Source organism: Ursus americanus, chromosome 26 (assembly GCF_024610735.1).
Source record: "Ursus americanus isolate L20-20 chromosome 26, mUrsAme1.1.p, whole genome shotgun sequence".
Classification (NCBI taxonomy): Eukaryota; Metazoa; Chordata; class Mammalia; order Carnivora; family Ursidae; genus Ursus; species Ursus americanus.
The window spans coordinates 18,303,611-18,316,354 of record NC_142152.1 but is presented as its reverse complement, the minus strand read 5'-3'; the positions used below and the strand labels follow the sequence as shown (position 1 = coordinate 18,316,354).

At 51.1% G+C, this 12,744-nt stretch overlaps 1 protein-coding gene across 6 annotated transcripts in view; it reads right to left on the bottom strand.

Moving 5' to 3' along the window:
* Positions 1-261: 261 nt before the first annotated feature.
* The window catches only part of DCAF4 (DDB1 and CUL4 associated factor 4), a 30,662-nt gene continuing 18,179 nt past the window's right edge, over positions 262-12,744 (bottom strand). For 5 of the 6 annotated variants that reach the window (XM_087856095.1, XM_045807885.2, XM_045807883.2 and 2 more), the window contains 9 exons: positions 12,488-12,590; positions 10,435-10,578; positions 9,475-9,524; positions 5,903-5,982; positions 4,574-4,672; positions 4,364-4,461; positions 3,327-3,500; positions 2,751-2,865; positions 262-1,281 (listed from right to left, as the gene is read on the bottom strand). In XM_087856095.1, coding sequence (XP_087712221.1) covers positions 1,088-1,281; positions 2,751-2,865; positions 3,327-3,500; positions 4,364-4,461; positions 4,574-4,672; positions 5,903-5,982; positions 9,475-9,524; positions 10,435-10,578; positions 12,488-12,590 — 1,057 coding nt within the window. In that variant the 3' untranslated portion in view covers positions 262-1,087. The remainder of the gene's footprint in view (positions 1,282-2,750; positions 2,866-3,326; positions 3,501-4,363; positions 4,462-4,573; positions 4,673-5,902; positions 5,983-9,474; positions 9,525-10,434; positions 10,579-12,487; positions 12,591-12,744) is intronic. The other variant, XM_087856097.1, reaches the window with a different exon arrangement.

Here is a 12,744-nt window from a genome sequence, read left to right as displayed (position 1 = left end):
AGCCCAGCAGGAGGAGGGCCAGGGAGCCCACTGTTGCACCCGTACGGGGCGGCGGCTTGGGGCCTGCACAGAGCGGGCGGGAAAGGGCACGGCGGATCTGCAGGGCCAGGTGAAAGCTCTCTGGCAAAGCCGTTAAAGCTGGTCCGTCTCTATCACCCCTCACCCAAGATCTGAGTAGACGTTACTGCAGCTGGTTCGTTCCTGTAACGGACAAGCATCAATCATGATCTTCTAAATCATTAACAGAAGCAACACAACACGCACGGTTCTTTCTAGTTTATTGTCTGGTAGAAAGACAGGCTCTTGAACGCTGTATAAACATCTCACAAAGTGCTGCTTCTAGATTACAAAAAGTCAAAGCCAATTTTCTTTGAGATGGGGTCCTTAAATCTGACACTCAAGTCACCATTACTAGAAACAGGAGCTGTTAACAAAGGCATGCTAGGACCTGTTTAAAACCTCTAGCATCTAGAAAGATCCATCTATCCTTCCAATGCCTATGAATGGTGGTAAAAGGAGAAAGCAAGGTCTGCTGTGGATGTTGAATGAGTCTGAGAAGGTTTTTAATGACTCCAAAATCCAGCCTTCAATCTTTCTCTCTAGAGACTCTGAGAAATGACCCCCTCCCTGTCTCCCCAGCTGGCGTTCTACAGTCCTCGTGCCCGGCTTTCTGGGAGCTAGGCACTGACTGCACTAGCAGCCTCACCCAGTCTCCTCATGAGGCTTCTTGAAAGGGCTTTTGGTGAAAGAAGCAGCTTTAATTTAGTTACTGCCAATCTTCAGCCCTTAGAAAAGTATTTTTTGTTTCAAAAAAAAGAGGGGGGCACAGACTACTCTAAGGAATTCAACAAGGAAATAAGTACCTTTTATGAAAAGGATTTTCGAGCTCTCTGAGCTCACAACGTAACGGAAATAACTGAAGCATCCCCACATACAACAGGACCCACTTCCCAGCAGCTGGGTGGGGTCTGTGTACACAGAGCATCAGTTTAAAATGCCCTCGGTGGAAACAGCAACTGTGCAGAAGCAGGGTTGCTCCTTACTCCCTAAGTCAAATCCACATCCCTCCAGGCTGCACCCTGTGGAATTAGCTGTAGGAGAAACAATAAAGGTCCTGCTGGACGGCCATGAGCAGTCCTGGGGCTCCCCGGAAACCCCCAAGCCGCGAAGAGAAGGCCACACTGGGGATGTCAGCCTTGGAGGTGGGGTGTGGGGAGGGTATGGTTCTGAGCAGGCAGGCGTCCTGGAAGCTCCAGATTCTCGTGTAGCAGTCCTGGCCCACTAAGGAAGAGGGAAGACACAGGGCAGGTTAGTGAGAACACACAGGAGGGCCCGCATACATGTGGACGTGGCTTCTCATGATTCCCCTAGATGGGGCTCCACTGGAGCCAGAACACAAACTCCAGTGGAGATTATTTCTGCTGATAGTATGTACTTCTTGAAAATCAAAGTTACAGGTCTCCCTAGTGCTCCAGAATCACAACTAGTTGCAGGTATTCCAAGTGACAAGATGCACCAGCTGGCTTGTGACACCTTGGCTGGTGTCACCAGGCATCCTGGCTAACAAGTGGCCGCTCTGCTGCTCTTGTGTCAAGGGCTGCTCAAGGGGGAGCCCAGCCCCCTGGTCTAGTGACATGCAACTGATTTCCTATTTGTGAAAGAGTAACCAGGGAAGATCTCTTCACTTCAGTATATCCTGGGGACACACCAGGTGACAACTCTCACCAGAGCTGTTTCTGGTTTAATGGCTCAGTTCCTAAGACCAGATAAGTCTTTGGGGACTTCCTGTGAGGAATGTGGCACCGAACAGCCATTGGCTGCAGCAGCCCAGATACAATACTGGAGATCTCAGAGGACAGGAGGACAGACTTCACGGTCTCACGGACTTCACTCCCTCGGCTGTGATGGTTCAGGCTGCGTGGCTCTCTGAGGACTGCACTAGCCCACCACGCACGTCTGCCTCTCAGTGGGCTCCTCTCTTTCCTGTTATCCAGAGCACAGCGGCTCTTCTAGATGGAATCTAGGCTTAAACAGGAAGCTGCTGCTGGGGATGGAGAGTAGTAAACAGCCTGAGAAAGTTCTGACAAAATGATGCTTTGGCACAAAAAAAGAATCACCGAGAACAAGTACATTCTGTAGGCCTATCTGTGAATCTGAGGACATGTCAAGACCAAGAACGTATTCCTTAAGTCAAGGGCTTACTATCGCATGTGTAAACCATGGAACTTTCATGCTGTCAAAATATTCTGTTGCCCCAGAAACAGCAAAATCTGTGATCAACTTGTAGCCTGTTTCAAGGGGGTTTAGTGGCTCTACACCCCTGCTCGTATCTGCAGCTATGGATGTGCAGGGACGGTGGTAAGGGGACCAGGGACCAGTTCCATTACAAGGACCTTAATTTCTTTTCTCAGCATCCTCTGCTGGAAAGTGAGCACAAAGAACAGGGAGGCCAAGCTTTTAAACAGGATGGGTAAGGGTCACACTGAATGCTGACCAGGTGAACACCCAGGTCTCCCAAGCTGCTGTTTTACTGCACATAATGTGCCTGTCACTGAGGTGATGTTCTCCCACTTATGTGAGGACAAAGGGCGGTCCCAACTGGCGGCTGCTTACTGATGTCCTATTCTACGTCCCATCTAGTGTCTCCGACCAACAGTCCACAGTCCCATGTATGCGGCTCTGATCTGGAGTAGCTTCTCCCTCTGCCATTTTATTTGGTGGGACAGACAGACCTCCCCTTCCCCAGGTACCTGCTACCACAATTCCTTCTTCCTCGTGCACGTGCAGGGGCAGGTAGGCGTGCTCGTTCACATGGCCTTCGTACTGCCTTATACACTTAGTGGTCCTCAGGTCCCACAGCTTGATCTGTAGAAAGCACAAGGGGCCATTACCGAGGGTCCGGCAGGTACACTAGTGAACCCAGGAAGGGCAAGGCAGGTCTCCAAACACCTCCTAGGCTTAGGAAAATCTAAATTTAAAAAGCACCAAAACCAGTTTCATGTTGGTCTAGAGCAGGCTGGGCTCCCAGTGCGCAGCAAAGCAACTGCCCTACACAGCTCACCACTCTCCTGGTCTCCAGCTGCCCTTCCCCTGCTATTGTCTGGCAGAAGGCTCTCTCCCTCTCGGTCTTAAAAGATTTTATTTTAAAGTAATCTCTACACCCAACATGGGGCTCGAGCTCATGACCCTGAGACCAAGAGTCACATGCTCATCCGAATAAGCCAGCCAGGCGCCCCAACACGAGGGTCTTCTCTGAAGAGCCCTTCACCTGGCAGAGCTCTATAGGCCAGTGGCCCCAGTGGCCTGAGTCATCAGTGCTACCCTACCGTTCCTGCCATGTCGGATGCCATCAGGTTTTGCTCTTCTTGGAGGATTTGCACAGAGGTCACTGCTGAGTCATGGAAAAGGCGGGTGGCCTTCCAGCCCTTGCCCTGATTTCGACAACGTAGATCTATGGCAAAGATCTCCCCAGAACGACAGCCATTAAACAGCAAAGGAGCCTATGGAAAGACAGAATGGTTCGTACCACCTCCTCTAAGGCTGGGAAGGGTGCACCCTCCAGAACACAACTCCTGCCTTGCCTCACCTCTCCCAGCCCCTGGGTTACAGCTGTGGGTGATGGTGTGGTCAGGCTCTGAGCCTTGGTGGAGCTGGAAGGGTTCCTTGAGAAACGGTCAAAGAACTGGACCCCAGGTGTCTTCCAGTGTCCTCCCCCCCAGCTGCATTGGCCCCTTAGGCCTCCCTCTGTGAAGCTCAAGTGATGGTGCCTTATGGCTACCAAGATCCTTTGTGAGAAGCCAGGGGGAGTATGGAGTAGGAGAGATCAGAGATCCAGGTACGGCCTGCAGTCCCAAACAGGGCAGACGGCTGAAGAACCCGCAGAGTGCACCGTGTTTACTGCAGAAAGCAGGTCGGCACACTCTCCTCCGCACTTTTAAAGAAAGATGGCATTTTCAGTGAGCAAGCCTCTGAAATGCAGTATTGACTAGAAGTTCGATTTTTAAATTTATAAAATATGTAATTTGAAAACTGTGTATGCTAGTATTATGAATTGGGACTTAACTTAAAGGTCAAAAAAAAATTACTTGTCCTGCCGGCTAATCCAAGTACTCAAGAACGGCTAACAATTCATTTAAATAGGAAGTTGCTTAAAGCCAGTTTGGCCAGGCCTTTCTGAATCACCCAACTTTCGTCCAGTGCAGATATAATCGCCAAGTAACCTGCTAATCCTTTCTGATGCCCTCCTTTTTCCCCCTGAAAAAGAGAGACAACCGGATGCCACACAGAGGAATCCAGTTTCAATCCAGCAAAATTTCCACCCTTGGGATACTTTACATCGCTCCCCTCCCCCAATCCAACCAACCATGAGAGCAAACTGCTGGGCCAAGACATCACTGCTGGTCCCAAAGGATTGCCGGTGGCCCGTCACCACGTTGGTCACTAGGACCCGCCGAGACAAGCCTGACAGAGACAGAGATGGGGCAGAGAGACAAGCATCACTCAGTCTGGACCGGGGGTTTGAAGTCCATGAAAGTCTTTCCTCTGGGGACCTGTGGGGGCAGCCGCGGCTCACCTGTGCTGAAGCAGTTGTTCGCCTGAATGTTGAGGGACCACGCGCAGGACCAGGCCCCAGGGATCCGGAAACTGCAGAGCATGCCAGGCCGGTCTCCTGCTGAGGGCAACAGTGAATATAAAAGGTGGCTGCTCTCGAGGGACCTTCCCTCCGTGCTGCCAGGCCAGTGACCACCCGGTCTGGGAAACCTCCCGGAAGGTTGCTATGAGATCTGTACTTTGGCCCCATTCTGGCTTTTATGGTAACAGAGAAGAGACACTCAGCTGGGGCACCCGGCTCAAAAGGGGTCATTCTGAGAACAGCACGTGACTCTTTCCTGACTTCCCAGTAGCAGTGTTAGAACTACTACCGTCAGGGAGGCAGTGTGGTGTCTTTGCAAGAGGGTTTCAGTCCCACATCACACTATTAGATGTGTGATCTCAAGCAAAACATTTTTTAAAATAAGTCTTTTAATTAATAATACATAAAGGGCACACACCCCAAATACAGAGTGCGAGTTATCACAAAGTAAATAGCCACGTGACCATCACTCAGGTTAAGAAGCAAAACATTCCAGTACCCTGATACCCCTCCCAATTACGACCTCCCCACTCTTGCCTAGAGGGAACCACTATCCTGACTTGGGACACCACTGTAAGGCAGGTTCTGAACCTCTCTTTGCCTCAGCTTCCTTATCTGTAAAAATGGTGATACCCACACTCCTGCCACATATGCTTGCTCACGAAGAAATGTCAGGCCCCAGGCTGAGTGTGCATTACTCCTTTAATCCTCCATGGAAGATGGGAGTTCTTTTCACAGGATGTAAGCAGCCTGTTCACGCTGGTAAGGGGCAGAGCCAGGATTCCGGCCAGGTCTGCCTGAAGGCCTGCTCTCTTAGAGGCTTGACCCTTATCTAATGGATCCTAAGTCTCTGAAAGACTGCAAACTTTATACCCAGAATGCTGCGAGGAAGAGTCAGACTGCGCTCAGGCCCACACATTGTGAGCATCGCCAGCAGCAGGCGCCAGGCTTTTCTGCACCATCTGTACGGGCAGCCCAAATAAATACTCTGCTCTCTTGTACTGTTAACTGTTCTGGCTGCTGAGGTGACCCGAAAGGAGGGGTGTGTAAAGACGTACACACTTCTGGTACAAATCCTGGGTCAGGTTTCAGGAATTCTCCTACAAGTGCTGCTGCAGGCTGGCTTGGGCTCGTCCAGCCCGTGGTCCCACCCCTCCTGTCTGAGCCTGCACCACGGAGTCTATACCGTTGTGGGCTGCAGCTCCTGGGAGGCAGGGACCGAGACCTCCCTCGGAGCGCCTCCTCCTCTGAAGGGAAAGGACCTGGTACCTGGATGACTACTGACGAACAGCGACGCGGGGAGCAGGGTGGCACAGCCTGGGGTCTCTGCAATTCCCATGAGGCACAGCCTGGAAAAGCTGTTAAGGACAGTCAAGTACAAGGGTCTCCTCTGGGAAGAGAGTGGGCATTAGTACCCTTCAAGAAACTGTAACACCATGAGCCAGATTTATCACGTTTACATATTCCATATTTAGTTTCAGATTTTTTAAAAGGAAAAAAGTATCACAGACACATCTGAAAGCCTCCCTGACGCCTCCCCAGTCCAATTCTTCCTTCTCCCCTACCCAGAATCACATTCTAAAACTGGTCTCAGTTCTGGGCCATGCTCTATTCTTCTACAACTGTTCCATCTCCACTGTCTTCTAGATCCATCCGTGTTGATTTTGTAGCTCCAATCTCTTCGCTTTCGTGGTGGACCACGCCTTTGTATGAATATACAACTCATCTGTCTTGTCTCCTGCTGATGGGCACTTACGTTGTTCTGGTTTTTTTTGCTCTGCTGCTGGAACAAGCAGCCCCTCCTGGTTTCCTGCCTCGTACTCCATGTGTGGAAGGCTGCTAATTTAAGGCAGTGTTTTCTTGAACCCATGATATGAGTTTCATTTTATGCTACCACACACTACATACACACAAAGAACTGAAAAGGGTCATAAAATATTTGCTCTTACTAAATATGGGACTCATTATTTTCTAGTCTATTTCATTAAAAAAGAATGCCGCTCACAAATGGACCTAACAGCACATGGATGGAGGTCATGCCGTGTAGTCTGCAAACAGCCTGCTTCGTGCTCATCTGAGCGGGTGTAAACTGACATGCCATCATTTTAGCTTTAGCCTCCCGACCATAGCCGGGGGTGCCAACAGATCGGATCACGGTCACTTGGGTTTCCTTTTCCCTGAACCGCCTCTGTCTGTGCCTCACCCACGTGTCTACTGGGCTGTCTTCCGACTGATCTGCTTCCTCTCCCTTCACAGCTAAACTTCTCTCAGAGGAGTCTGTGTTTCTCTCACTCCCCTGTCTTCCTTTTACTCTTCAGCCCACTGAAACCCAGGTCCGACACCCACCTCCCCGTGAAATATCCTCCCCGAGGTCTCCGGTCTTGACTGTGGCCACATAGTACCATTTCCAATGACATGCTTGCTGGTGGCCTCCAGACCACCCTCTGGGAGTCTCCCCCTTCGGACTTCCGATCACCTACATTGCCTGGCCTAGACCCTGAGCCTCTTCTCCATCTCTGCCCAGCCACCACACCCTCTCCCCTGCCCACAGTCTTGCAGCAGCGCCCCCCGCCCCCCGAGGTCTCACCCTTTGCCAGCCTCTCATAAGATACACCTCCAGGGCCATAGTCCTCCAGAACATCCCAGCACCGGGGACCTCACCTTGCCAGAGACCTCGTGGATACTAGACCACTTACTGCTGCCCCAAGTGCCAAGCTCCCTCCTGTCTCTTCCTTCTGCTGGGAGCTCCGTCCCCTCCTTCCCATGCAGGAGTCACCTCCAGGAAGGCCACCCCAGTCCCTCCATCCCGCTAGCATCCAACTGCCCTGCGGACATCACTGCAGAGACTGAGCGCCCGCTGCGCCGCCCTCTCCAGCACACGCACAGGGACTGCATCTGCTCAGTGGACTTTGCTGCAACGAACACACACGCCTCACTGAAAACAGTAAACATCTGCAAAGCAATCAGGCAACATTCCTGATAGTCTGAATGTGTGACGTGTGCATGTCACGCTGCCTTGGGCGGTAGGCCCCGTGTTAAGTATCTCTAGTTAGAGAGCCTGCCGAAGCTATAAACGATAGCCCTGCAGCTGGGCAGCCCAAGTCCTTCCTAAAGCAACCTCTTTTGCTTCTGCGTTTGGAGGGTGAGGATGTGGGAAGGGAGTCCCTACCCAGGTGTACTTTTAGTTACTAGGACTAAGATCCAAATTACCCTTAAGCTTCATGTGATACGAATGGGCCAGTATCAGATTCAGTCCTTTCAGAGGCCACAGGTGTTGAAGAGCCCAGGAAGGGAGCTGCAGTCTAACCTCTCCCCATTCTGTGGGGGGAAATGCAGAGGACTGGGCCCAACAAGGTGCCATTTTGGTAAAGGGAGAAGGTTCCATGACCTTCAGCAGAAGCAGCAGGTGCAGAGAAGCCTGAAGATTACCTGAAATGACCACCAGAGGGCAAGAGGCTGATGAAGCTACCATCGACCACGCTCTTTAAACCCAGTTATACGGATTTTTATTCTCTCCTTAGTGTAAGAAGAGAAACCTGGGAAAATGTCATCCTGTCTTAAGATCAGAAATGAGAGCAAGGCTCCGGTTTTCTCTCCTTTAAGATCTGGTCTCTTCTGTCCTCTGGTAAGATCACCACAGTAACAGGTGGTCCTGTCCCCCACAGAATCCCACCAAATGAAAGCCACATAAAATGTTCAATTTACAGGCCACACACAGTTTTGTGTTTGTCTTATGTAAAATTTATAACCAGATCTCTAAAGTACTTTAGACTTTTAAAAATGGAGTGCCGTGGAACAAATTAAAAAAACCCCAACAGGTTCCAATTCAGCCATCGCGTGTTGAGAACCCATGATGTGCCAAGCACTGTGCTAAGTACATTCACAGAGGTCAACTAACGTGAGCCCCGTGATAACTCATGAAGTAGGTGTTAGGTATAACGAGCGGTCAGAGTTTTGAGAACTCATTTATTATGAAACTGAACCATGGACGAGACTCATGAACATGTGGCTTTGGCTCAAACCATATTACTCCCAGAAGCACAGGACAGACAGTTGTCTTGTCCATCATCAACAGCGCCCTGGGATTCCAGAGGAAGGGTCCAGCCAGCCTGACCCTGCACTCCTGTGCTCTTAGTACAAGAGCCCTGATTGTTCTCTGAGAGGGCAGAGACTAGAATGAAGACTGCTCTAAAGAAGGCTGTCTCTGGGGGCGCCAGGGTGACTCAGTCGGTTAAGCATCTGCCTTCAGCTCAGGTCATGATCCCAGGGTCCTAGGATCGAGCTCCGCATTGGGCTCCCTGCTCAGCCAGGAGCCTGTTTCTCCTGCCTCTGTCCACCCATCCTCCGTTCATGCCCTCTCTTGCTCTCAAATAAATAAATAAAATTAAAAAGAAAGAAGGCTATGTCTGGCAGGGACCCTAGGCACAGAGCCCACACACTCATGTCCAATGCCAAAGGATTCCCTTTTCCCCTTTACTGATGCCCACCCTCAGTCTCCCCCCACAACAGGCCTGGCCCACCCTCAGACCAATGTAGCTCTGAGCTCCTCCTCCTTCACCTCAGGAGGATATGGGGTTCCTGCCTAAGGCTTTACTCTTCCTAACAGTGTCCGGCACATAGTAACATCAATGTCACCCTGGGAACTCCGCGACTTCTCTGTGCTCTATGGCAATCCTCATTCTCTACCCGAGCTGCACTATTCTCTCCTAAAGGGTGAGACATGCATACAAAATGGGGCAGACCTCTGGCCACTAAGATGCCACCTCACAAACCCCACAGATGCCCAGCTCCACACCGGGGCATGGCCTGCCCACCAAACCTCTTCATCAGCCAAAAGATACAGAATGTGGGAATCCAGGTGATTCAGCGAGGCCCAGCACACAGAGTTCACCTGGTGAGGAAGCACAAAGCAAGACTGGTTTGACTGCCAACTCATAGAGAGAAAGACAAATGCTTTCCTATGGAATAACTAATGCGGATACAGACACGGGACTTCTTTCTCCAGGTCTTACTTCTTTTAAAGGGGCTAGAACAAGCACCAGAACAGGCAAATCCCCTGCTCCATCACATAGGGCCTTGATAGGAACAGAGAGGAAGCAACCCCCAGACTTCGGTCCTTTGTCATCAGCATGGACCTCGCAGTGAGACCCCTGGTATACTCTCTGGTTTGGGGCTGGAGTCTCCGCAGTAGCAGGGGACAAACGTAACCCTGAAAGGCATACTGGATTCTCACTTCACCCAGAAACCATTTTCAGCCTGTAGCCATCTTGTGGCTCAGGTCACTGCTTCTTCACGTGCATTCATCACCCCAGGGGAATTTAAAGGCGGCTCCCTAGACAGCAAGCTGTGCTGTATTGTAATCTCTTTATTTACGTAACCTCTGTGTAGGCCAAAGACTGAGCGACTGATGCACTGTAGGACTCCCCGCTCGGGCTGCCTCAGTCCACAGCCCAAGAACTCTGTGCTTGGCAAGGGCTCCTTCGGGTCACCTTGATCCTCCTGGAGGGAAGCTCTGTACAACCAGTTAAAGGAGCCCTTCAAGCCTAAAGAAGTTTCATGTCTTCTCCCAACTATCGACACTTACTTCTCTTCCAAGAAAAGAAACTCCTGAGGCCTCTTTCTTCCCCTATGGGTTCTCAAGATCTACGACTCCATTTTCCCTGGGGAAAATAGGTACTCAAGCCCCCCCACTTCTTCACAAAGTTCTCTCGTCTCCTCTGAATTGGGCCAACTACAGCAGGGCCGTTGGATCCAAAGTGCAAAGGGGGCTGCAAGGCTAATTAATGGGAAAGACAACATACTTTCCGGTTGGTGAAGTAGAGGTTTTCGTGCATATGCACCTTGAGCGAGGGGGCCTTCAGACCTCGCAGGCTGATGATGCCATACTTGGAGCCTCCGACTTTGACATCATTTACCGTGAAGAGCCGGTCACTGTTGGTATCCGCCTGGAGGGGAAAAGAGACTATAGGTCACCTTCTGGCTGAGCCAGGCGAGCTGCCCAAGACCATCTGCCCATCTCTCTAGGATCCCATGCTCTGTGCATTTTCCCCTGGTGAGTGCCCACCCACGAGAGAGCATGGAGCATGGAAATAACCTAACTTGCCCCTACTCAGCCCAGCCGTCAATGGGCAATGCTGACAGCTATGTGGTCTCACAATCAGGAGGAGGCCTAAGGGCAGTGAGGGGGCACTGTCAGGAGGTCTGAGGTCCATCTGTACCGTGACTCCACTCAGAATTGTGTTTGGAAGTCTCAAAGTCCACCCAGGTGAACTGTTTACATGGGCCACATGGTGACATGTAGCCATCATGAAAGCCACATACAATGTGAAAAATGCTAGTTATACCCCTGTGAAGGGGTAAAAGGAGGATACAAAATTGGATTCCCATTACATAGGCACTTTTCTCCCCACCAAGTTAAAAAAAAAAAAAAAAAAAAAAAAAAGCAAGCCCACTGCACTGAAAAAAAAAAATTACAATAGAAAAGACTGCATTGGGATGTGAGTTATTTTTTCTCATTTAAAAAATGCGGTTAATAATTACTTCAAAACAAAAATCCCACATATTTATGTGTTTTAGATATATTTATAAATACACGTACACACATACATGGATTTGGATGCTAGTGAAAATGTATTCACTTTGCAAGTTTACTCAGAAAGCATGTTTCCTGAAGAATCATCACAGTGACTAGAATCCGATTGGAAAAACTGATCTCTAGGTGGCAAAGCACCCTTCCCAAAACTCTAGTCCACACAGCCAGCCAGTCATCTCTAACTCTGGGTGACTGGGAAGATCTCTGCGCCAGTGTGAGGCTTGTGTGAGAGGAAGCACGAGGACTGCGGGCTTGGGCCATCCTACGCAGCACGTGCGTCCCCACCCAGTTTTACCCAGGAACCCCAGGGAAGTGGCTCCGGAGGGGAATGCACCGCAAGAAAGTATTCTACAGATTCAGGTCCAACTGTAGCCCCAGACCCTTGGGGAAGTAAAGCCACAGGAGAGAATGGGCGTCGTGGAATGCCCCTCATGTAAGGGTTCTCCTGTTGAGGTCTCCTGGGGCAAGACCTCAAGGGTCAGCTCTGCGGCTTCAGATTCCAGTCCTGTCCAGCAGGCTGAGGCTCTCCATTTTGTATCCTCTCATTCTCCTCAGCCTTCCCCTGGCCTCCAGGAGGGACAGGGCTTGCAGGGCAGACCATGATCTCCTGTAGCCTCAAGCTTCTGGTCTAACTCGGCAGACCCTGGTGTCCTCTGCCAACATTTCTCTGAACCCTGGGTTCAAGCAGTTGGCTCTGGCTTTAGCCTTGGCTTCCAGCCCAGGTCTAACCTATCGCAGAGAAGACTCCCTGCTCCCTGTAAGTGATGTGATAAAGGAGTGCTGGAAGTGCAGGCCCAGGACTCCAGGCCTGCAGGCCCCTGCCACTCAGGTCAGAGCCAGCGAGCGAGGGAGTAACACATGGTTGCTACTGAAGGACACTGGAGCTCTAGGTGTGGCCACCAGACACTGCCCCAGAATAGGAAGGATTAGAAGCCCCTGGTCCACTGTGTGCCTTTTAGTCTGTACCCAGCACACCCAAGGGGAAATTACTGTGTGCTAGTTCTCAGTCAGTGTGTGGTGGGCCCAGGCTCCCAGACTAAATGACAGAGCTGTAGTGGGGGTAAGCATGGTCAGCACGGCCTGCCCTGTCAGCGGGCAGCCAGCAGGCACACGTTAGAACCGTAAAACCAAGGGGACACCACCTGCTTTCACGGCACTGGCTTCCACATAACTAGGCCTGATGAAAGCCAAGGTTAAGCCACGCAGTGTCAGGGGATAAAAGCTATACCTCTGACACCCACAGGGAGCTCCCTCCCACTCACCAGTATGAGGTTAAATCGGTCGCTTGCCAAAGCGGAGGGATCCGAGCTCTGAATCTGGACCTTTTTCCTCTGCATGCAGCTCACTCGCAGCTCATGAGCTAAACTGCAGAGGGAAAGAGGGGTGGGAAGGGCATGGACACTGTGCCTAGACACCCGTGAAGCAGACTCGGAAGCTCTGCCCTGGCCCACCCCCTGGAGACCACCGCCCCTAGTCAGCCATCTCTCCTCCCAAGTAATTCTCGGCAATGGAGCTGAGC